The 25,241-nt window shown below is 39.7% G+C and overlaps 1 protein-coding gene across 1 annotated transcript in view; it reads left to right on the top strand.

Annotated features, from left to right (window-relative positions):
• TRIM36 (tripartite motif containing 36) overlaps nt 1-25,241 on the top strand; it is a 67,537-nt gene that overhangs the window by 17,040 nt on the left and 25,256 nt on the right. The window contains exons 2-3 of the mRNA XM_015416297.1: nt 5,053-5,290; nt 12,529-12,854. Coding sequence (XP_015271783.1) covers nt 5,260-5,290; nt 12,529-12,854 — 357 coding nt within the window. The 5' untranslated portion in view covers nt 5,053-5,259. The remainder of the gene's footprint in view (nt 1-5,052; nt 5,291-12,528; nt 12,855-25,241) is intronic.

Below are 25,241 nucleotides of genomic sequence, written 5' to 3'. Positions count from 1 at the left end.
CCCCCCGGGCTTTGAAGGAGTGCGAGGATCCCGCTTCTCATGAGTTGAGACAAGGGAGTATCCCGGCAGTCGCAGCGCTTCCCCTTCGCCTTTCTTCCCGTTTCAGACGGCTGTAAAAAGGGAGAGCACAGAGGGTGTCCCAGCTCCCTCCGCGCGCTCGTGGAGTTTGTCTTTCTTTTTCGGCTGCTCCTTTGCCTTTCCTCTACTGGGAAGCTGCTTTGTGTGTGTGTGATTTCGAGAAATCTCAAGCACTCTTGCAGACTTGGGTGTGTGCCTTACTCCCACCACAGCTTCGTGCAAACTCATCCTCTCGCTGCAGTTGCCCACTTGGTGGACTCTGCCCTAAGGAGGAGCTGTCATTTGCTGCAGTTTAGCCTGGGTCTCTTGAAATCTGTTAGGAACATTAGTGCTGCTTCTACAAGGACACCCACCCACAAGATACTGATAATAGTGTGTGGTGATATGGCTGCTGGGAAGCTGATGTTCTTGGCTGCTCCATGCGTGCTGACACACACAGTGAAAATGGATGCATGTCTGTGTCACATCCAAAATTCATAGTGTCGAAGCTGAGTTTACCCATGTACGAATCAGTAATAGATCTGGTCTGTATTTAATATTAATTTGGAATAGTCTTGTTCTACACCCTGTCAATGATATGGGTTTCATTCCCCACACAAGCATGTATTGGAAGAGGACAGGTTTACTCTTCTGTAAATCACAGTGGTTAACTAACCCACATTAAGAGTCTTGGTCCTGAAACGCATACACTGAGTAACCATACTTGTTAGCCACTTGCTGCTAGGTGTGGCATGAACTGGGATGATAACCTGGGAGATTGTTCTGGATTGCTTTTGCAGAGTAATCTTTCCACAACGCAGGCGACTGTCATAATGCAGACTATTGCTAGACTGCTAAAGGCTGGAGAATTGCAGATGGCGTGATGGAACCATTGTACACAACGCAGGCGACTGTCATATTGTTCTGTCTGCTCACAGTTTTTGCAGATTGTTGTAGAACTTCGAAACGCTGCTTGATCAAAATGGCAGTTGGATGAAATTAAAGGGTGTGTGAACCATTGGAAGAGATACCTCTGCCATTCTCCTCTCCTCTTCTTTAAAACTATTGTCTCTGGCTAGCCTGTGTATTGGTGACTTATACATAATGCCTGCTTCCTTCCCCCTTTCTTTGGAGGAGTGGAAAGTGCAGCTTTTGCTTCTGGAGAATGAATGGTGGGTCAATCATCACTCACTGAATTGTTGACAGCACAGTTCTACAAAGCTCTGTTCCCCAAAGGCAGGGCACTGCAGAACCATCTCCCAATTTATTCAACCGGGCTATAACTTACTCTGACTGAACTGTAACTGGGACAAACATCTTTTCTCTCTTACTTAACAGTGTGCTTTCTTGTTCTTCACAATGCTTTGGAAGAGAGGCAGAGCAAACTGTTGGATACACACCAGTGTGTGCCTGTTTAAGGGTATATAGTTTATTTCAAGTACCAGCTTTCAAAATACCACTTTTCTAAACAATGCAAGGAAATAAAGTTAATTATATAGTTGACCAGAACGGCATACATTAATATAGTGTTTTATAAATAATGTTATACGTGTGTTCTGGTACATAAAACACTTTCCATATAAATAGTGTTTGTTTTTTATTCTTGCTATGACACTGAGGTGTTTTGGCCTGGTGCCTAAAAGAAAGTAAAATAGACACCAGGAGAGTCTCAAGGGGGAGGGTGTTCCAAAGGTAAGGGCCCCCCAAAGAAACCCCCTTTCTCACCCCCCCCCCCCCCCGCCGAGGGCACTGACAACAAGGATGGAGAGGCAGATCTTAATTGGCAGGTTGGATAGTATGGGAGGAGGCAGTCCTTTGAGTGCCCTGTCACCAAGCTGTTTAGGCCCTTAAAGGTATATGAATCAGCACTTTGAATTCTGCTTGGAAATGAATAGGCAGCCAGTACAGATCTTTCACCACAAAGTGATATGATCCCTGTAACTAACCCAAATGACTGCCACATTTTGGACCAGTTGAAATTTCTAGACTGTTTTCAAAGGCAGCTCCGTGTAAGTGTGCATTACAGTAATCTATTGTAGTTTTGCTGATGGTGGTTTAAAGGGCTGGTAGTTGTAAGAAAGACGGGATACTGTCCTCAAAGGGAGCATGTAATTTTAATGTTATCTGAATATGAAGCAGGAACATTACAGTTGATCACTCTGTCATGCTCTTGGCCTAACCTACTTTACAGGGTTGTTTTGTGTGTAAAATATTAGCTGCTTGAGTCCCCATTTGAAAAAAGATGAAATATAAATAAAGTAAATAAGAAAAGTATTTTACAGCCAGATCATATGCATTTTCTACTTGGAAGCAAGTCCTGTTTAGTTCAGTGGGCTTATGTCAGTTAAGTATGTGTAGAATGGCAGCCGTAGTAAGTTTTTTTGCAGGGAGGGTGGAAGGCGGAGCAGTCTGAAAAATAAGACGTTGCTTCCTGATAGTTTTCTGAAGGGTACCTTTTGTACCTGTATTTTGGGTTTATTTACTTTTAGGTAGTGCCCCCCACCATTCAGATAGGAACACATGCACAGGAGGAGTACCATCTGTCTTTTAGCAGTGCAAGCAACTATATCTGAGAAGTCACCTGGTTATTCATTAACTTTCTGTTTACATTTGGTAAACCTTTTGCTTCTATCCAACCACACAGTTCCTAAGACTCAAGGGCGTTTCTATTCTTTTAAAAAGTGGTGGTAAGTTCCACTGGTTCCTGCTTTTTGCTGCCTCTAACAAAAATTGTGTTCCTGGCAGTCTGTAGGCCCTCAGGAACAGCATAGGGAAGGCAGTAGTGAGATGGAGGAATTTGCGGAAATTGTTGCCCTCTCTTAAGAAAACTTAAGTCTCTAGATTGTGGTTGGGTCACTGTGGGTCTTGATGCTGTAATTGCTCCCGTCCTTTTTAGTCATACTAGTTTAGTACCACCCCCTCCATCTTTTCCATGCCCCTTCTTTAAATTAAATAAGTGTGAAATAATAAGTACCTCTGGACACATGCACGCTGTGATCACACACACTAAATAATCCACTTTCAATCCACTTTCAGTGTAGTTTCTAACTGGATTTTGCCAGTTTGTACAGTAAAATCCAGTTGGAAAGTGCATTGGAAGTGGATTGGGAGCGAATTATTTAGTGTGTGTGATCGCAGCCATAGAGTGCCTTTTACTCCTCCCAAGTATTTGTTTAACAAGCAGGACTTCTTTTGGTACAGGTAGTTAGGCTTCATACAGGTCTGTGTTCCAGCAACCCCCCCCTCTCTTTTTTTAAAATAACACTGTCTCCCACCCTTTGACCAAATTTTAAGGTAAGTCCAATTTTGCCTCAAACATTAAAACACTTATGCAAGAACTACATTTCTGGTTGCAGTTGTCTTTAGTTATAATAAGACAGTTGTCTGTAAAGTAACTCTGTGATTGAGAACACTGGGGATGAATTCCCACGTTACAGTAAACACAGGTTACAGTAAACACATACTAGTTAGTTACCAAGCCTAAATAAATTGTGGTTTGTATATAAAGTTCAGTTTGTCTGCTTGTTGGATCTTTATTTCAAATATTTTTATGCATGCCTTTCTTCTGACCAACTCAGGTCTTAAGGCCGGTAACAACAATAAAACTGCATAAAATCACAATTAAAATAAATAAGAACATAAGAGACGCCAATATTGGATCAGGCCAAAGGCCCATCCAGTCCAGCACTCTGTGTCACACAGTGGCCAGAAATACCAGGTGCCATCAGGAGGTCCACCAGTGGGGCCAGGACATTAGAAGCCTTCCCACCATCCAAAGCTACATTAAAATTGCCATTCTAAAGCCACCTTGTATGCAGTTGGAATAATATCTCCTTTGACCCAGAACTGGACTGCCCCAAAAGCTCTGCAGAATAACTTCCCATGACCTCTTCTGGGTGGCTGTTCTGCAGGCATGGGGTAGCCACTGAAAAAGCCCAGGCTCTTGTAGAGCATGCTGTAGGCAAAGGGTGCATAGAAAAGAGACCATGTTGTGAGAAGGGAAGCTGCCACATGGTAACATGTAGGGAGAGGTCGTTCTTCATTGGTTGCCAGTGGAGCACCAGATCAGATTTTGATGCTTACCTTTAAAACCCTTAGTGGTCAGGGATCTACATACCTTGGGACCACCTCTCCCGGTATGTCCCCCGAAGGGCATTAAGATCAGCTGATAAGAATCTTATGGTGGTCTCTGGCCCAAAAGATATCCGGCTAGCCTTGACCAGGACCAGGACTTTTTCTGCCCTGGCCCCAGCCTGATGGAACTCTCTGCCAAGTTACATCCATGCCCTGCCTGACTTATTAAAGTTTTGCAGGGCATGTTAGGCAGAGCTGTTCCACCAGGCCTTTGGTTGAGGCCAGCAGCGTTCCCCCCTCCATCTGCCTGGCACCCTTCCCCCCTCCATCACTGAATGCTAGCATTGCCATCTGTCTTTAAAATATTTCTGAAATGTTTTAATGTTTTGAAAGTGTTCTATATTGACTTTTCTGGTTTTGTTTGATTTTATGATTTAATGAACTAAATTGTTGTAAACTGCCCTGAGCCCCACGCAAGTGGGGAATGGCAGTCAAGAAATCTAATTTAATAAATAAAATCCAGGTATGGCGGTCCCAGTTCATGGAGGGTTTTTAAGTAAGCTCCAGCACCTTGGATTTCCTCAAGGGCGATACTCTATTCAACAAACTGTTGATTTGAATTTGGATGTCACACCAAGCCACAATTAGTACAGACTTAAGAAACTGGCTACTAACCGTAATTTGAAATCCTGGTTTTGTGCCAACTGACAAACCCATTTGTAGGACTGCTTGCACTTAGATATCACAACTAATGAAAGTTTGATGAGGCAAAGTTTATTGTAATGTCTGAATATATCAACCTAAGGCTGAATTAAAAACTTTTTAAAAATTGGTAAGAAGGTTTTATTATTTCAAGTTACATGGGCACACACTATTTTGGTATGTAGAGTTTTCTTTTTATTCCATCTTGCTTTCTTCCAGGTTACCATTAAGAATATTGAACGAGAACTCATCTGCCCAGCATGCAAGGAATTATTTACCCATCCGCTTATTCTCCCTTGTCAACATAGTATCTGCCACAAATGTGTAAAAGAAATTCTCTACTTTACACTTGAAGATTCGTTCAATGATGCTGCCTCCGAGACCTCCAATCAAAGTAGTCCTCGTATCCGGATTAGTTCACCTAGCATGGATAGGATTGACAGGGCTAGTAGATCAGGTATGTACAAGAAGCCCTGCTTGATCAGTGCAAAGTCTGAGTATTGGAATCTGTTTGTAAGTAGTCAAAACATCCCTTTTAACTCATTTGTTATCATCAAGTGTTCTTAGAAGATAAGTTTTGAGTGAAACAGATCCCATATAGTTTCATCAGGCCATTCTAGTAAGTTGTGATTCCTTGAGGCAGCATCACTTTGCTTAGAATATACCTCATTTTTTTACTGGTTTAATTTCTGCTCTGGCAATTTTTGTTAATCGGCATAAACTCCTTCCATTTTAATAACAGTGAGATTAAAATTGTAATCCCTCATGGCTTCTCAATTACATATGGTTTCACCACTGTTGTGGTGCTGAAACTCTTCCCAAAACCCAACTAAAATTACCCAGTGGGTTTGCAGTAGCATTCTTTCTTGTCATGGACTTCACTGATGTTATTGTGAGATGCAGAATTGAACAATAATTTAGAATAGCTTCAGCACATATTTACATATATGAGATTTTATTTAATAGAGAAATGTCAATACTGTTGCATCAGCTCTGTTGAGCAGAGGGTTACAAATTACCTCCACGGTGAAAGTCTACTGTAAGTCTAAGCTAATAATAAATAGTTGAAACTTTTAAAATAATAAAGGTAACCCCCTCCTCCAGTTAGATACATTGAGAACTTTCTGTTGATATTAAAGGACATTATATAATGAAATAGTGTTACCCCCACTTCTCTCATGTCTGATAACAGTTGTGCTGCCTGATCTGATGCAGGTTTACTTGGATGAGTAAGTATGCACAGAATTGCAACAAACCATTATTCTGTTCTACTCTGTTTAATTGCAGTGGGAAAGAGGGCAACTGATGCTTTATCTTGGGTATATCATGATAGACTGTTAGAGAATCCTTTCTATTTCTTAAAACAGCTCTCTGTTCATTGTTTACAGCCTCACAGAGGAAGTCTCTTGGGTGGAGAGGTAGAAATGCTTAACTTTTGTAAACATGTAGATAGTGTAGTACTTGGATCTTATTAAATATCTTTGACCTATAGTTCTTTAAACATCAGTGGTCAAACTTAGCAAGTGGCTAGAGATAATACTATTGGGGCAAGGGCAATCACTGGTTTTTGTGAAATAGATTTAAAGGTGAACTGGATTTCCATGTGTAAATGTCTCTTTGTGCACAATCTAAAATAACTTTCATACAAATAAAAATTATGTTATAGTGGCCCTTTTAAATTGCCTTTGATGTAGCAATTCCATTGCTTGTAAGGTCATAGTTTGTAGCATTAAAATGAGGATTAGTGATGTAATATACTGATCTAATGCATTGTATTATGAAATGAAGTGTTTTGCAAAACACTTAATGTAATACTCAGTACGTTAGCTGGTGAAGCAGAAGCTGCCAGTGGCAATTGTACTAAAATGGCATATTGTGCTCTGATTGCCTTAAACCTGTACTTTTCTTGGAAACAGTGATGCCTCATTGCACCATTGATTTCTGTTGGAGGGATTACAGATACTAGCGCTCCATCGATCTCTACTCAAGTGCCACTCCTAAACTCCATATGGCATGACTGTGCCTGTAATAATGTTAGCCTATGTGTTGATCTAGGGAGCTGCGGTGGCTCAAGTGGTTAAGATGCTGAACTGCAGGCTGTGGAAGGTCAGTAGTTCAGCAGTTTGAGACCCGGGTGCCGCATGATGGAGTGAGCTCCCATCTCTAGTTCCAGCTCCTGCCAACCTAGCAGTTCGAAAGCAAGAAATTGCAAGTAGATAAATAGGTACCACTTCGGTGGGAAGGTAACAGCGTTCCGTGCGCCTTGGTTTTTAGTCATGCTGGCCACATGACCACGGAAACGTCTTCGGACAGCGCTGGCTCCTCGGCTTTGAAACGGAGATGAGCACCACAACCCTAGAGTCGGATTTGACTGGCTTTCGAGCAAGGGAACCTTTTATGTGTTGATTTACTACTTTTGTTGTTTTGGTAAGTCTCAGAACATAAGAACGTAAGAGAAGCCATGTTTGATCAGGCCAATGACCCATCCAGTCCAACTCTCTATCGCACAATGGCCAAAACCCAGGTGCCATCAGGAGGTCCACCAGGAGGGTCAGAACGCCAGAAGCCCTCCCACTGTTGCCCCCCAAACACCAAGAATATAGGGCATCACTGCCCCAGATACAGTGCCCCATGTATACCTTGTGGCTAGTAGCCACTGATGGACCTCTGCTCCCTATGTTTATCCAATTCCCTCTTGAAGCTGTCTAATGTGTTCAGTCTCACTATCTTCTCCTGAAAGACCCACACAAACACCCTGGATTCAGTGATGTCAGTTGTGTATGAAACTATGCACAAACAGAAAAACGTTGCACTGATTGTTATTTATTTATTTATTTATTTATTAAACTTATATCCCGCCCTACCCCCGTAGGGCTCAGGGCGGCTAACAGGCAAAAGTATGCAACAGTAAAAACAAAGTTCTCAATATTAAAAATAAATATACATTTAAAACAGTTCCAAGTAAAGAATTAGATTCAACTTTAGATTTAAATTTAAAAATACACATGAAAATTCATATCTGACAACTCCACAGAGAAGATGACGGTCTTGTCCGGAGGTTCCCTAAGATCGTTCGATGTTTTCAAACATTCCTTCAGATGGTTCAGATGTTTAAGGTGTCCAAAAGGATCCAAAGCTTCTGATGTTTCCTTCTATTCCTAGGGCCTCTTCCAGCCCCCGTGATGGTAATATATGAGGGGGCCGGAGGGCGGCGGCCCCTACTTAAAAGCCTGGTGGAAGAGCTCCGTCTTGCAGGCCCTGTGGAACTGCATCAGGTCCCGCAGGGCCCGGATCTCCTCTGGGAGCTCATTCCACCAGGCAGGGGCCGCCATTGAGAAGGCCCTAGTCCTTGTGGCGACCAACTTTGCATCTCTGGGGCCCGGTATAGATAGTAAATTTTGGGCCCCAGACCGTAGTGCTCTTGGGGGAACATACGGGGTAAGGCGGTCCCTTAGGTAGGCTGGACCCAGACCATGTAGGGCTTTATAGGTTGTTCATGTCAGTTTCGTTCTTTTAGGAGGAGGAGTGCATTTGAGAAAGCTTGGAAATGGAAACAGCTTACAACACTAGATTGAGGAATAAACGTTATTTACCTTTAAAGCAGTGGTTTGCAATCTGAGACAGGAACCAAAAGTGAATCAAGACTGTCTTAGCAGTTGGATTGTGAGGGAGGTAGAGACATAGGGAGAACTAGGAGAGTATATTCTAGGAGGCTTGATGACAAATTTGAGTTTGCCTCTGCATAATATGCGAAATGGCCATGTGATACAGCCTGTTGCTCAGTAATGGTATGTAATTGTGTGTTGTGTTAAGCACAGTCAATTTGCTTCCAATTTATGGCAACCCGATGAATTAATAACCTCCAAAATGTCCTATCATTAACAGCCTTGGTCAGATCTTGCAAACTGAGGCTTTTTTCATCGAGTCAATCTATCTCAATTATAAGTCAATTATAAATACTAAATATTTTAAAAAATCAAATATAAACTTGTTCAGTATTAATGGATATAAGATTTCCGTGCTTTATGTTGGAGAGGGGAAGAGTGGCATGAGGTTACATAAGAACATAAGAACATAAGAGATGCCAATGTTGGATCAGGCCAAAGGCCCATCCAGTCCAACACTCTGTATCACACAGTGGCCAGAAATACCAGTGCCATCAGGAGGTCCACCAGTGGGGCCAGGACATTAGAAGCCCTCCCACTGTTGACCCCCCCCAAGCACCAGTATGACAGAGCATCACTTGCCCCAGAGTCCCTATCTATACCTTGTGGCTAATAGCCACTAATAAGCCACTGATGGACCTGTGCTCCATATGCTAACTGCTCCACATTACTAATGGGGTGCTGAAAAGTACAGTAAGCTTAGAAGAAAAAGTCTGAGAACCACTGCTTTATAGGAAAGCAAAGCTGAGTATATTGGATCAAAATATGGCTCACTGAATCTTAGTAAACTTAAAATTATCAGTTTGTGAATATTTATTCTTGCTGTAGCTCAATTCTTCTATCTCAGAAATCATTAAGAAAAATATGTTATCTGGCGAGAGCAAAAATAATTGCTAAGCTGTACAGGAATCCAGTTGACCTTAAAATGTTCACCTTTTTTGATTTTTTTAAAAATCCACATTTTTTTTCTCATGGCCATTCATAATGCTGGTGATATCACTGTATTCAAAAACTCAAGTTCAAGATTTTTAAATCCCTTTTCTAGTTATTCTGTTATTTGTTCTAAGTTACACTTTAGAATATTAAGAATTCTTTTTTGTATACAACTCATTGCACATTTGTGACGGCCTTGCTGGAGAGCAGCCATAGTTTCTACTTCAGTCACAAGAGAAGCAGAATTAGGAAGGTGGTACTGAATATGGATTTTTAGCCACAAAGCTATAAAATTGTGTTTATTTATTTATTTATTTATTTGTCAAACTTATACCTGCCCTCCCCGCAAGCGGACTCAGGGCAACTTACATAAAAGCATAAATACATTAAAATACAACTTTTAACCATACAATAAAATATTATAAATACAAAGTGCTGGCGGCTAATTAAATTAACAAGTTCTATACATATACACAGGAGAAAACAGTGGGTAAAGTACAGCTCTTCTCAGCCACTGGATACAAAATAGAATTTAAGGCATGGAAGACAAATGGGGAATGAACAGTTCTTATTAGCCCTTTAAAGAAATTTGTTATAGGAATCAAATATGGAGCACAATGTGGAGGCATTTGCCTCTCCTTTAATAATAGTCAATTTTTTTCCCGCTAGCTAGGATACAATACTCATAACTTCTAAATACTGTACATAAGTACAGTGCATGCATGACATAGCTGTTGGTCTGAGCAAAGATTACATGAAAAGGGATGGAAAATCTTGGATCTTGTGAATTTATAAATTGTTGGCATGGTGTCACCAGTATGTATATAAAATCATGCTTTCATTATCATACTTTCTCTAACTTTTAAGTGACTGAAATAAGGTGTCACAGTTCTATGGAACTTAATTCCATATTTTAGCTTGAACAAGAAGGAATGACTGAAATAAGGCACAGTTCTATGGAACTGAATTCCATATTTTAGCTTGAACAAGAAGGCTCACAGGTGTTAACACTAAGGGAGTATGCTACTGGCCAAGCATTTCAGATTGCATTGTCTAAACTTGACCACTACACTGTTGTGTGTGTATGTGCTTGTGTAATTTAATTTTGATTTTGTCTTTGCCTGCGTAACTGGCAAATAGCTTGGAGTGACATTGGTTGCCTGCAGTCCTAGTCAGCATTAGGCTGTTTTAGTGATTCTTTTTGCATGTTGCATGTTACATCACTCCTCTACTCAGACCGCTGTGTTCTTCAAATTGTATGTGGCATGCTTAATTTATATTTCAGTAAAGGCTTTTAAATTATTGCTTTGTATCATGCATGTTCTGCTCATATCCTTGTTGCAGGGTTTTCTGTGATTAAATTTACTAAGTACAAGCATAATTTTAGTTCATCGTTTGGGATGAATTATAAATACACGAATCACTATAATTACTCTTTTGTCTATGAATCCAAGAGTAGTGAACTTTCTGAAGGTTCCTTGGAGCATTTTATGGGACAAACGTATATGTTTCATTTATTTGCTCTTATTCTGAGAAAAGGGTTTTGAGTCATTAAATGTACATGTACAACTAATAGAGAAATATATTTTAAGACAATGATGTTCCACTACAAGGATATTTCATGATGATTAAAACTGTGTACACACACACCTTTAGCACACAGTTGGTATGTGCTAACCAGCTGATTTGGTTGGAGTCACTTGAATGCTGGGATGTTATCATATGCAAGAAAGTTTGTGTTTCTTGCCTCTGTGGCTTTGCTCACAGACAGTGGACTGAAAATTGAAGTTGCCATCTTGAGTATCCCAGTTTTTGTCTTCTCAGAATCAAGTCTCTTAGAATTTGGAGGATTAATGTTAAAATATCTGTAGTAAAACCCTAGAAACCAGTGACTTCCACAGCTTCCTGATTTTTCTCCAAAGCTGCTGCAGCTTAAGTCTGCTTCATAGGCTTTAATATGTGTCTACTATGCTAGTTTTAGCCAAAAGTCCAAATTCCTCAACAAAATTTATCTAGGAAGCAAGATACGTTATACAGAATACATGAAAGTTGACTACTTTACATAAATCTGGTCCCAATTTAGGTTTCTTTGGCATTGGGTTTGGGTAATATGGCTGAAAAGTCAGGATTTATCATTGGTGTACAGCCTTGGCTACGTGCTGATAGTTCCATATTTAGTATTTGAAGAGGGCTCTGTTCCTGGCTGGTCCAAGTCATTGATGCTTACAGTGGTAGCTTTGCATTTCTCAAGCTTGAAATAAAAATTGATCCTTATATGAAGATGACATGGTTTTTATTGCGATCCAGGAAGATACACAACAGGAAATGAAATCAAGTCATTTACCTGCTCAGAGTGAGAATGGAATTTAATAGCTGGGTTTAATATTGAGGAAGTCTTTTTTTTAACTGGTGTACCTTTGTTTGGATTTCTTAGTAATCCTCTCCCAATCTTGCACTCAGCATGCATCTTTCAGCCTTCACAGCCATTTAGAAGGAATTGTGAAAGCCTATCAAGTGAGCTTCAGGCTGAACAATGACTTGCCATTTCCAAATACTTCCAGTATGATTTTATTAGGCAAATCCCTCTCATCTTACATATTGGGGCTGATCGAAATAGGTTTACCATTTGACCGGTTCTGCTGAGCAGACCCATGCTGCCCTGTTCCCACTGGCACAAAAATGATGGGTGGTGGGGGTAAATGGGTGGGGAAGTAGATGTCACAACATGCTAGGATGTCTCTCAACACTCTAGGAATTCCTCAAAACTCTATGGTAAAACCCAGAAATTGATAGCACAATGTCAATTGACGCTTCCACTCTTCATGCTCTGTCCCCAAATACAGGGATTGAGGGTAGAACTCTGGCGACCCTAGTCCAAAAATGAGATATTCCTGTGTCATCCTTTTTACAAAGATTAGCAATTTGAATGCATTATTTAGTACATTAACATTTGTACAGTGCCAATTTGAACAGTACTTACTAAACAATTTGTAATTTAAATTCCTAAATAAGTATCTAGCAGGTATCACTTACTTGCTTCTATCAAACCATTTACCTTACTATATCATAACTCAACCAGATCCTGCCATCCACACAGGTTGGAAACGCAATTCATTAACTCCTAGGACAACTACTTTCCCTTGTCCTGGATGCCGGCATGATATCGAACTGGGAGAGCGTGGCATCAATGGCCTCTTTCGCAACTTCACCTTGGAAACGATAGTGGAACGATACAGGCAGGCGGCGAGGGCAGCTACAGCCATTATGTGTGATCTGTGTAAACCCCCACCACAAGAATCCACAAAGAGCTGCATGGATTGTAGCGCAAGTTATTGCAACGAATGCTTCAAAATACATCATCCCTGGGGAACTTTGAAAGCCCAGCATGAATATGTGGGACCAACTACCAACTTCAGGCCAAAGGTAAGTAGCTTGTTTTCAGGATGTAATAGTACCAGCATGTCTCTTAGTGTGTATACAACTTGTGTGTGAACTGTTGGAGAGAGTTTTCTTTCTTTTTCTTTTTTGGTATTTTTGCATTTGCATGTGTGTGTGCCTGTGCCTGGAAGTTATGGCGACCTCTGGCAAGTGACTTTAGCCTACCTCTGGCCTCCCATCCTTGGTATTCTCTGGAGGTCTCCCATCCAAATACTTGCCAGGGTTGGCCCTGCTTAGTTTCCAAGAGCTGACAGAGATCGGGCTTGCCGGGGCTATCCCGGTCAGGGCAACTGTTGCAGAGAATTTTCCATGTGCTTTTTCTTTTTCAATTACTTTGCTTTTGAGATGGTTGCTCCAGTGGTTGAGGAATGAGCCCTAATGCATTTACATACCTCCTATGTTCATAGGGTATGCTTTGGAGAATGTTATGTTTTAGATCAGGGGTGTCGAATTCATTTGTTATGAGGGCTGGATCTAACATAAATAAGACCTTGTTGGGCCAGGCCATGTGTGTCACAAAATGTAATGCCAGATAGCGGAGATATAAACTTTATAAAGGACACAAACACAAAGGTGGTGTTTTTTTACATAAAATAGAAACATGCTTAAAACATTAGCACTCTTGCAATATTTTGTTTATGTAACAGAGTCTGATAACTGACACCTCTTGCTCTGAATTACTGCATCAAAATGTCTATGCTGTTGCAATCTTGTGTATGCTGTTCAGGTGTGTATCTGTAAGATGCAAACCTACGATGATGCAGCAGCAGCAGAACTGGAAGAAGAAGCAGAAGACAGCCAGTTCCACTGTGAGCCTGATAGAAGCCCTCCGGGGGCCTGATTTGGCCACTAGGCCACATGTTTGACACCCCTGTTTTAGATAACTTACCTCTCAAACTAAAATTTGGGTGTAAACACAGTTCTGAATGGTTTGTACTCTGAAAATAGTACAAAGTTATTACCCTTGGGATACTCTGGGCTGCATTCAAACTATTTCTAAATTCAGATGTTACAAATAAATTAGAATTTAGTAGTGGCTCAAATTTCCTTTTAGGCAGGATTACTCATATGCATTGAAACTGCAATTTAAAAAAAATATTGATTTGTTTTGGTGTTTGCTTGTCTAGCATTAACATAATAGATTATGGAAGCAGGTATTGAGAGTGTTTGAATGTGACTGTGGACCAAAAATGCTTAGTGTCTTTTTGCTGTGTTTTACTTCTAATTTTAATGTAGAAGCTTGTTGCATGGGCAGCGTTACAAGTTAAAATGAATTGAAATAAAATCTCCATCTTGACACTGTAATTATAAGGCAGTATAGTATCAATTACCTTGTGCTTTATCTGTCCGTGTATGTAAATATCATCCATCACTTTGTTTGAACAATAATATCTTTGTTATAATTACGCATGCAAAAAGTACTCATGCTTGTATTTGAGGAATTTAAACAGTAGCTTTTTATTTAAGTACATGCAATGTAAAACAGTTGCATTATACTTGTCCAAGTGTTGTGTGAATTACAGAGGAATGGCCTCTATGAAATAAACTTTGAAGGAACTTGATCATACTGACTTTGGCTTTGGGAAGTCTGTGGTATATTCGAGGAGAAGAAGAAAATATTTTTTTTAAAAAGAGAGAATTCACCAACAAGGTTTAGTAACTTGGGCTAACTCTTCTGGTAGCTTCAGGGACCGTGAACAAAAACAATGTGCAAGTCTGATAATGCATTTTTAAATGATTTCAGAAAGACTGAGAAGATTTTTGCCTTTCCACAATCTTTGATAAATAGGTAAATCACTCACCTCCCACTTTTCTTAAATATATGCAGGTTTTTTGTTAGTAGAAAAGGGACTTTGTAGGACTTGTAATTTATGTGCAACAGGTGTTCTTGCACACTGCTAAGTGGGATGAAAACCAGGACTTCAGGGAGGGAAGGGTTATAACCAGCAAAAAGGCAAGTGAAGGTTAGACGAAGCTCACTCTGTGGTGAGTGAAACTGTCCCATAGTAGTAACTCAGACACAATGGGGGTGAAGAGTTCTGCTGATAGTGGGCAACACTAAGTCACATGACAATTGTGACGTTTCAGAATAAATAGGCCTTCCTTGGAAAATGGACAGATTGCCATTGGTACATTTTTTAACCTCAGTGTATTCAGTAGTCATGTGATCTGATTAGATTTTTTTTAAAAAATGCTGTCATCTGGCTTTGCAGCTATAATTATAGAGTTAGTCGCATGGTACTCTTATTGTGGACAGATTTTTTAACCTCAGTGTATTCAGTAGTGATGTGATCTGATTAGATTTTTTAAAAACAATGCTGCCATCTGGCTTTGCAGCTATAATCATAGAGTTAGTCGCATGGTACTCTTATTGTCTGCCTTCAATTAAAATAGTTACAAGTTCAGGTAGTGACCACAGACTTGTGTTCATATGACAGTATCCTAAAAATGGTTACAATAACACACATAATAAAAGGAAATGTATGGTAAACAGTGCATCATTATTTTATATGTCAAAATCACCTCCAGTACATTTATTTATTTATTTATTTATTTATCGAATTTCTACCCCACCCTCCCAGCCAGAGCTGGCTCAGGGTGGCTTAAATAAAAACGAATAAGTTACATTAAAGCAAACATAAGTTTCAATTGAAACCATTCTAAAACCATAATCAAGCGCTAGTAGTCGTCGTTTGTTTGATGGTGGCAGCCATTATTTGGTGTTCTTAACTCACAGTCGGCTCGCAGTGTTCATTTTAAATTGTCCTTGCAGTGATTGATGTCCTTTAGGCTGTTGGTAGAAGTTACAGGGATCCAGGGCCCTCTCACATTCGGCTATTAGTTGTTCACTATTGGTGGTGGTGGCGGCTCTCAAAAGCCTGGTGGAAGAGCTCTGTTTTACAGGCCCTGCAGAATTGCAAAAGGTCCCGCAGGGCCCTGATCTCCTCCGGGAGCTCATTCCACCATGATGGGGCCGCCACCAAGAAAGCCCTTGGTCCTGGTTATTGACAGCCTAGCCTCCTTAAGATCCGGGAGGGCCAGTCGGTTTTGAGTCCCTGATCGCAGTACTCTCTGGGGGACTTGTGGGGAAAAGCAGTCCCTCATGTATGTAGGTCCCTGACCATATAGGGCTTTAAAGGTAAGAACCAGCACCTTGAAACAAATCTGGTATGCTATCGGCAGCCAGTGCAGTGCCTTTAGCACAGGCTGTATGTGCTCCCGTATGGAGTCCCTGATCGCAGTACTCTCTGGGGGACTTGTGGGGAAAAGCAGTCCCTCATGTATGTAGGTCCCTGACCATATAGGGCTTTAAAGGTAAGAACCAGCACCTTGAAACAAATCTGGTATGCTATCGGCAGCCAGTGCAGTGCCTTTAGCACAGGCTGTATGTGCTCCCGTATGGAGAGCCCCATCAGAAGCCTGGTTGCGGTATTTTGCACCAGCTGCAGCTTCCAGATTTGAGACAAGGGCAGCTCCATGTAGAGAGCATTACAGTAGTTCAGTCTTGAGGTGACCATCACATGGATTACTGACGCCAGGTCATTGCATTCGAGGAAGGAAACCAAATGCCTGATTAGCCGAAGATGGTAAAAGGCAGACTTGGAAGTGGCTGCTACCTGGGCCTCCATAGTTAAGGAGGCATCCAGGAGCACTCCCAAACTCCTAACATGTGGTGCTGGCACCAGTGGTGCCCCATCAAAGGTTGGGAGCAGGAACCCTACCATCAGACTGCCCTGGCTCAGGCATAGGACCTCCATCTTTGTCAGATTCAATTTCAGTCAGTTCAGCCTAAGCCAACCAGCCACTGCTTGTAGCACCCGGTCCAGATCTTCTGATTTGGAGTCAGACTGACAGCCCAACAACAGATAGAGCTGGGTGTCATCCGCACACTGGTGACATCCCAGCCTATGCCTCCGGGCAATCTGGGCAAGAGGGCGCATATAGAAGTTGAAAAGCATTGGGGACAGCACTGCTCCTTGAGGCACACCACAGTCCGGTGGGTGCCTCTGGGATAGCTGTTCCCCCAGTGCCACCCTTTATCCCTGACCTTGGAGAAAGGAGATAAGCCACTGCAAGGTCAGCCCCTGAATTCCAGCGTCGGCAAGGCGATAGGTCAGTAGCTGATGGTCAGCTGTCCTGAACACTGCCAATAGGTCCAACAACAACAGCACTACTGATCCGCCTCGATCCAGAGGCCTCCGGAGATCATCTGTGAGGGCGACCAGCGCTGTCTCCATCCCATAGCCTGGGCAAAAGTCAGACTGGAAGGGGTCTAAAATGGAAGCATCATCCAAAAAGCCCTGTAATTGAACCACCACTGCCCTCTCTATTATCTTGCCCAAATAGGGCAAGTTGGAGACCAGCTGGTAGTTGGCCAATTTGTCCGGGTCCAAAGGTGGCTTTTTCAAGAGAGGGTGGAGTACTGCTTTCTTAAGTGCCTCCAGGAACAGTCCCTCTGAGAGGGACTTGTTGATAATCTCCCGCAAGGCACCTTGAAACCCCTCGTGGCCACTTTTAATTAGCCACAAAAGGCACTGATCAAGGGAGTAGGCGGTAGGGCGGACAGTTACGAGCAATTTGCTTCTAATTATTGAAAATGTGAGTAGTTCCTGATATTGATTATTACCCATCCAAACATTTTGGCTGGGCTTGCTGGACAGATGTCACATTGCTGTTACTAATTCCTTCTCTTTCCCAAATCCTCTGTGCATACTAGAGCAGGAGGAGAAGGGGCTGTCTCACACTGTGCTGAGTATTTCAACCAAGCTACAAGGGGAAAAGACTAGTGTCACAGGAGTCCCAAATATACAAATTCCACTAGTAGAAAACACCATCAAAGATTGCCAAAACAATACATTAAACAATTATAAAGTTGGTGGTGTCACAACAACATTAATGCATACTGTAACTATAATAAGGCATAAGATACAATATTTCGTCCTTTGAAGATAAAGACATAAAGTCCATGTAGTCAGTGTAACTTGATAGGAGGAGGCCACATAGTCATAACATTTTCGCTTCTTACACTATAAACCTTGTGGTTTGTTGAAATGGCTGAAATCAGGTTCCACTTACACAGCTGGCAAACTGAAGAAGTTGAAGGAAATGCATCTTCCAAGTATCTAGAATAGGCGTCTTTGCAATGGCTGTTTGGAAAATGTTATGACTATGTGGCCTCCTCCTATCAAGTTACACTGACTACATGGACTATGTCTTATCTTCAAAGGACGAAATATTGTATCTTATGCCTTATAGTTACAGTATGCATTAATGTTGTTGTTGTGACTCCACCAACATTATAATTGTTTATAATATATTGTTTTGGCAATCTTTTTTTGTAATTTTCTTTATTTTGTGCTATAATACAAACAAAAACATACAATACATACAAAACATAAATGAATATGGGGAGAGATAAATTCATTAGGTCATAAAAGGTGAAGGAAGTTCATTTTGCCATTTTTATGTTTTCCAGTAATAATTATTGGACTGTTTCATCATTTTAACATTACTTTTTTAAAAAACATAGCGGAAAATTTTAATTATATTTTCTCAAATTCCTAATCAGTTTAGCTATTCTCCTATCATAATTTTAGTCCAAGTATAGAATCTTGACCAAATTCTTTCAAATTGATCTATTTGATTTTTCAAATAAAAATTCAGTTTATCACATTCTGCTGCTTCTAATATTCTGTTAATAGTTTCAGTTCTAGACGGTATTTCTGTTTGCTTCCAATATTTGGCCAACAAAATTCTAGCTGAAATAATTACATACATTATAAAATGTACATCATTTTTCTTACATTGTTCAGGAATAATTCTTAACAGAAATAGTTCTGGAGTAAAAGGGGATGGATATTTTTAATTTTTTTTGTGTTACTTCGTGTATCCATGCCCAATATGTCTTAACTTTTTCACATTTCCACCACATATGGTAAAAGGACCCCACTTTACTCTGGCATTTCCCGTATAAATTTGAACATTTAGAATCTATTTTTGATCAAATATCGGGGGTAATATACCATCTATGGAACATCTTGTAGAAATTTTCTTTAAAAGAGATTGCTCGAGTGATTTTTATGTGTTTTTCCTATATCTGAACCCATTGTTCCAGTTCAACAATGTGTCTCAAATTTTGAGCCTATTTTACCATAATAGACTTAACCGCTTTGTCGTGCATTTTGTCTTCTAGAAGCAAATTATACATTTTTAAAAATAAATTTGTGATCAGTATGCATCAAAATCTTATATATTTCTAAGAAGGTAGTATAAAAACCTACTGGTTTATCTTTACTGAATCTAGACTCAATTTGTAGTTTTTGCCACCAATTGTGGCTTTCGATTCTTTTAAGATCTTGTTTATCGTCCAGCAAGTCACGATACCTTACAACAATTCCCTCTTGATATACATTTGGATTTGTAATGGCTTCTAAGGGAGCCACCCAGCTTGGTATCTTAGTATAAAATCGGTTTGGGGTTTGTTCCCATACTTTTAACAGTGAGGCTCTAATCCAGTGCTGTTTAAAATATTTATGAGTAGCGGCTTTTTTATACCAAATGAATGCGTGCCATCCTAAAAGCAGGTCCATCCTAAAAGCAGGTCATGGCCTTCTAATTTCAAAAGTCTGCTATTATCTAGCGTTATCTAATCTTTGATCCAAACTAGCGCTGCAGCCCTATAATATAAGGACCATTCTGAAAGAGCAAAGCCACCACTGTTCTTAACTTCTTGAACTAGTTTAAATTTAATCCTTGGCTTTTCCCCTTGCCATATAAACCGAATCTTAATTTTGTCCAGCTTTTTAAAGTAGCTTTGATTCTGGATGATTGGTATCGTTTGGAATAAAAATAACAGTTTTGGAAGTATATTCATTTTGATGGTGGCTATTCTCCCCATTAACGATATTTGAAGTCCCTTCCAATTTTTAAAATCTTAATTTCTTTTAAAAATTCCATGTAGTTGTTTTCCATTAAGGAGCTACATTTATTGGTTATATTTATTCCTAAGTATTTAATCTTCTTCTGGATCGGTAATCCTGCTTCTCCATATTCTTGTATGGTCTCCATCAGTTTATTGAGTTTAATGGGTTTTCCAAAATAAAAACCAAGTCGTCCGCAAAAGCTAGGAGTTTATATTCTTCTCTTTCACTTTCAAACCATAAATTTGACAGGATTGCAGTATTTTTTCTTTATGCATTATATTTTGGCATATTAGCTTTAAGGGATTTACCAATTGATCTTCATAGACATGATAAAACTCTGTGGGAAGTCGATCTGGTCCAGGGGCTTTCCCTTTTTTTGTTTTTTTAGTGCATCTATGACTTCAGCTACCGTTATTGATTGGTTTAATATTTTCCTCAGGTCTTCTGTACAAATTTTTGGCCTATGGTCTTCAAAGTAACTCTTAATTTGTTGCTGTGTTGCTTTCATATTTTTATACAACTTTTGATAAAACATTTCCACTATTTTTTAATCTCTTCTAATTTGTTTTTCTCTTCTCCTACTTCATTTTAAAGGGTTTTTATATATCTTCTTTCCTTCTCCTTACGTAGTCTGTATGCTAACCATCTAGTAGGGCTTGTTGGCATTTTCAAAGCAGTTTTGTTTTGCATTAACTTGTTGGCTATTTCTTGTGATAATAGACAGTTCATTTGGTGTTGTAGAAGTTTAAGTTTGATCTTTTTCTGGTCATTTTGTTGATCTTGTTTCATCTTCTCTTCCTGTTGTTTAATTTGGTCTAGAATTGAGAGATATTTTTCTTGTCTTTGCTTTTTGAGACGTTGCTTCTTTAATCATCAATCCTCTTGCATATGCTTTAAAAGCATCCCAGACAATATTCATCGAAATTCCTGTTTGTATGTTACTTTGAAAGAATAATTGAAATTCTTTCTTTTCCATCAGAAAAAAATTATGAACTTTTGATGGGAAGGGGAGGAGTAACGTTTCCCCCTCCACATTTTTCTAGGCTTTCATGGTTCTACTGCTCCCCCCATCAGTCCTTTCCTACTCTGGGAAGTTGATTCCCAGGGCATTAGGGATCCCCATGGACCCATAGCCATGTGAGTCACACTATGTCTTCCATCAGTGGAGCTGCTCTGCTGGAAGATGGAGAGGGCAATTTCACACCCTGTGGCTATTAATCTATGCCTTTGTATTAACCCTAGAATCAAATTTGCTAGGGTGAGAAAGGACTGCTGTGGTAGGGGAACAAGAGAAAAGTCCTCAGTTCTTGTCCCCATAAATTCCTGGAACCAATCCAGTCTCCTAAAAACTATACTAGGAAAATAACTTATGGTTTCAAGGAGATTTTGTTTCTTTGTATTAGGCACAATGGAAATGGGTATGTGCTTTGAAGGTCTGAACCAGAAAGATTATTTCATAATCTAAATAGATACACACACACACACCCCCGGTAACATGTTAACATTACAAAAAATGAGTCCATTTAGCTCTGCTAGCTTCTTGGTTTGTGCATATAGATGTGCTAAGGCCTTGTAATTACGATTTCAAATGAATGGCTGATCAGGATTGTGGGATATACAATTGGGTCAAAGAGTTCCTAGTGAGTGATAACCAATCAAGCTGCATAACCTGAAAGTGCCCATTTATTTCTGTAATTTATCTGATCAATTCAGTGCAATGTAAAAATCTGTTTTGTTTCCAGTAACATCACCTAAACTAATCTAATTTAGTTATCAGCATATTTTGTTTTCCATTTGAAGACTACAGCTGCAAACTCTGCACTTTGCCACCATGCTTTGAAACTGATTATGTTCTTAAACATGTAGCCTGATGAAGGGTATTAGAGAACTTCAATATGCATTGTTTAGTGATGTGCATAGTTCTGTTATTTTGGCTGGTCTTTAAAAAAGAAACCCCAGCTATTGCACAGTTTTCTTGCTATCACTGGAGATTAATAGGAGAGCATTCACTTCCTTTGGCTATCTGGCCTGGTCTGGGAAGACCTGAATATACCAGAATTTAGAATAAAAAGGTATGGGAGAGTATATTCCAAAAGGTTTCCATAGTATTAGCTCTTTGCAGATAAGCCGCTGGCCACGTGCATTTCCAAGGTAGTCTAGTTTTGCTTGTGAACTTTATTAAGATGTTTGGGGAATATGACCTTATAATTGATTAAGCTATATGGTATGTATGTGTGCATGCAGCAGAATGTAGCATGCATCCTACCATGCAGTTTCTCCAATAGAACAGCACTTTGATTTGTGGAAATAGGGGTGACAATTTTTGCCAAGTCTCCTCTGTAATATTTCTCTGGATCTCCTGATTCCCTCCTGGAATAATAATTGGGGGGTGAATGGCCTTGGTGGATTGCAGCAGGAGGGAGAAATAGGAAGGTTCTTTCTGGGAAGTACATGGATAGCTGGATATACACTAATTTATCTTTCTCCAAAAGATCAACTTTCTAGCATTGATGGCAGTGATTATTCATTTTTATACCCCTCCCCTCCCCTAGGTCCTTGGATTCCGAGCAGCTCACAACATTCAATAAACCAATCTATAAATAAAGATAACACATACTTAGAAAAAAACCACCTGCAATTTCCCCAGAAAGCACTTTCCTGAGGGCACCTTCTTTGGGAGGACTGTAACTGTAAATCCAATCCTCATGCAGAGGCGAGTCAGCTGGAGATCTCCTGTGAGTTTGGTGTCTCTAGTTTGTACATGATTCGTTCTATACACTCCTGAACCTCCTGAACCTACACTTATCAAAATGACTGCCTGTCATTGCCAGGCGGTCATTTTGACAGGCACGGGTTTAGGAGGTTTGGGAGTGTATAGAATGGATCCTGTGCAAGCTAAGAGACATTGCAGGGGACCTTCCCCGGATGCTCCTCTACATGCCTTCCAAGTTCTGCCCCCCCCCCCACTTCGAAGTTTGATAAACATTTAGATTGAGCTAAAACAGTGTGTCTGGAAACCTATCTGTTCATGAACTGCTGGAAGGTTCGTGCTGGCTGACCTTCCACAAACTTCTCTTCAATCCATGAACTGGCCAACATTCATCATGAACTTTCGTTGTTGAAAAAGGTGGAGTTTGTGGCGTCTCACATTCGCACGGTCCCGGGAGAGCTCCCGTGGAACCAGTGAATCTCTGCGTCCTAAGCAGGGGGTCCAGGCTTGTCCGGATCCCAATGATTGTTTGGTTATGCCTCTTTAAGCTTTTAAAAGGACAAGGAAAGGAGGTGTGGAAGTTCCTCCCTATCTTCCCCCTTTTAGCGGCTGCGAAAAGTTAACAAAGAAAAACTGCACTAAAAATTTCTCTGTTTGGGGCAAAAGAGATACAAAGACTGTTGTCTGAGTTTTTAAGATCTTTTCCTGGAGTATAACTTTGTTTAAACCCTGGATTTTTCTGGATTTTTCTCGGCTTCTGAACCTAGATGTTATATGGAATTTATACACAGCTTCTTAAAGAGAAATAAACTTATTGGAGAACATATCTTGTCAAAAGGATAATTTTTTTTTCTTCGGAAGAAAGAGGGTCATTTAAAACTGATTATCTCAATTTATGTTTTCTATCATATCAGCCTTACTGTGGGAACTATAACAGTTTATTGTGCGCAGGCTCCATTCCATAAAGGCAAAACATCTGACCCATGTTGAAAGATTCCTGGTGGTTAATATATCTCCCGTAGAATTTATCTCGGAAATACAGTTAATGTTCTAGGGACTATTGGAAAATAGTTTCAGAGACCTTTGTTTTGCTGAGTTGAGTTGGATTTTGCTACTGTGCTAAAATGAGTGCACAAAATACATATGGAAGACTGCTGAATGAGACAGCTGCAGAAAACAATACGGAGGTTACTTTGGAACAGATGTCTTGGGAGGAGCTTAAGTACATAATCTCGGATACAATTAATTTGGCAGTTCAAGAAGCTTTTGAGTTAACACAAGATAACGGGGGAAATATATCAACACAAACTACAATTGAGATAAAAAAATCCCAGCAAGGTACAGAGACAGATACAGATCAAATTTACAAGCAAGAGGATGCGTTCTATAGAAGGAAGAATACACCAAAAAGAAAAGAGAAAGCTTTGACAGAGGATTACAATAGAGCTATGAAAAAGCAGATAAATAATGAAATTTTTAAAACAGTAAAGGAAAAAAATTATCCAGAGAGAAGATAAAGAGCAACCCATGGAATCTTCAACTACGTCAAGAATTGAATACAGATGGAGAATCTTAAAAGAAAGTTTTTCCACCTATATAAACTAGAGACATAGAATTAGGACATTGGTGAAGAGAGGGAACCAGAAGAAGACGAAAAGACTTAAGTTCTATACATAAGTTTGATTTAAGAAATGCCTTTGTATGGTTACTGATTGACAATGGCTTTGTTGGAATCTGTCTGTGCGCATATCTAGAGCATTGATTTATATCAAAGATATTGGAAGATAAATTCAGAATGTTCAAATAGATATTGCAAAAGATGATATCAGAAGACTGTATTAGTAAGATTGTGTAACTAATAATCTTTAAGAGGAACTAGGGAAACATACTTATTTTTATTTTTTTAAATAAAGGTATGTAAGGCTGGGGTAGTAGGGAACTTATTTGTATGTATCTGATTGAGACTAGCTATGATGTAATGTGTTTTTGTGTAATTATAGCATATTGTTTCATATTAAAGATATTAAGTGGAAGTTAAATTTAAAGTGAAAAACCATGGCACATAATGATAGTAGAAATTTCAATTGTATTAACAAAAGGAGTTAATTACAAGTGTTTAAGAGAGACTAAGGAAATAGGCTTAATTATTTTAAGTCCAAATCTATGTAATGGAAGATCAAGTTAAACATTTTAAACAAAGTATATTATAGTTGACAAAAAATAATTTGAAAGTTGTGTTTAAGAAAATCCAAGGTACACTTGATTATATTAATAGAAAATTGTAATGAAATGCTTAGACAATTTTTATTTAGTAGAAAATATATAATGTTAAAATATAGGTTTGCAAAAACTTTAGTAGGTTGGATGGTAGAGAGAGCTGGGTATCTATGTATGAGGTAGATTATGAGATATAACGTTGTTTTGATTACTCTCATATATGTTTGTATGTTTGTTTTGTCTTTTATTCTAAAATAATAAAAATTATTATGAACTGTCATTGGTGAGCCAGTTTGTACCTATATCCAATGACAAGGTTTAAGTCAATATGCCATCTGATAAAGAGATGAAAACCCCTTCTGGCTGCCTATCTCACTACTGGGTTTCTGCCTAACCCACTACTGGGTTTCTGCCTAACCCATAGCACCCCCCCCGAGAAACTTTTCTTACCAACTCACTCTTTCTTACATTTCTATCTGCCTGAGAATTAAAGGAGATCCCAAAATCCTAATGGATGCTTTG

Source organism: Gekko japonicus, unplaced genomic scaffold (genome assembly GCF_001447785.1).
Source record: "Gekko japonicus isolate JY-2015 unplaced genomic scaffold, Gekko_japonicus_V1.1 scaffold692, whole genome shotgun sequence".
NCBI lineage: Eukaryota > Metazoa > Chordata > Lepidosauria > Squamata > Gekkonidae > Gekko > Gekko japonicus.
This window is presented reverse-complemented; position numbering and strand designations above follow the sequence as displayed.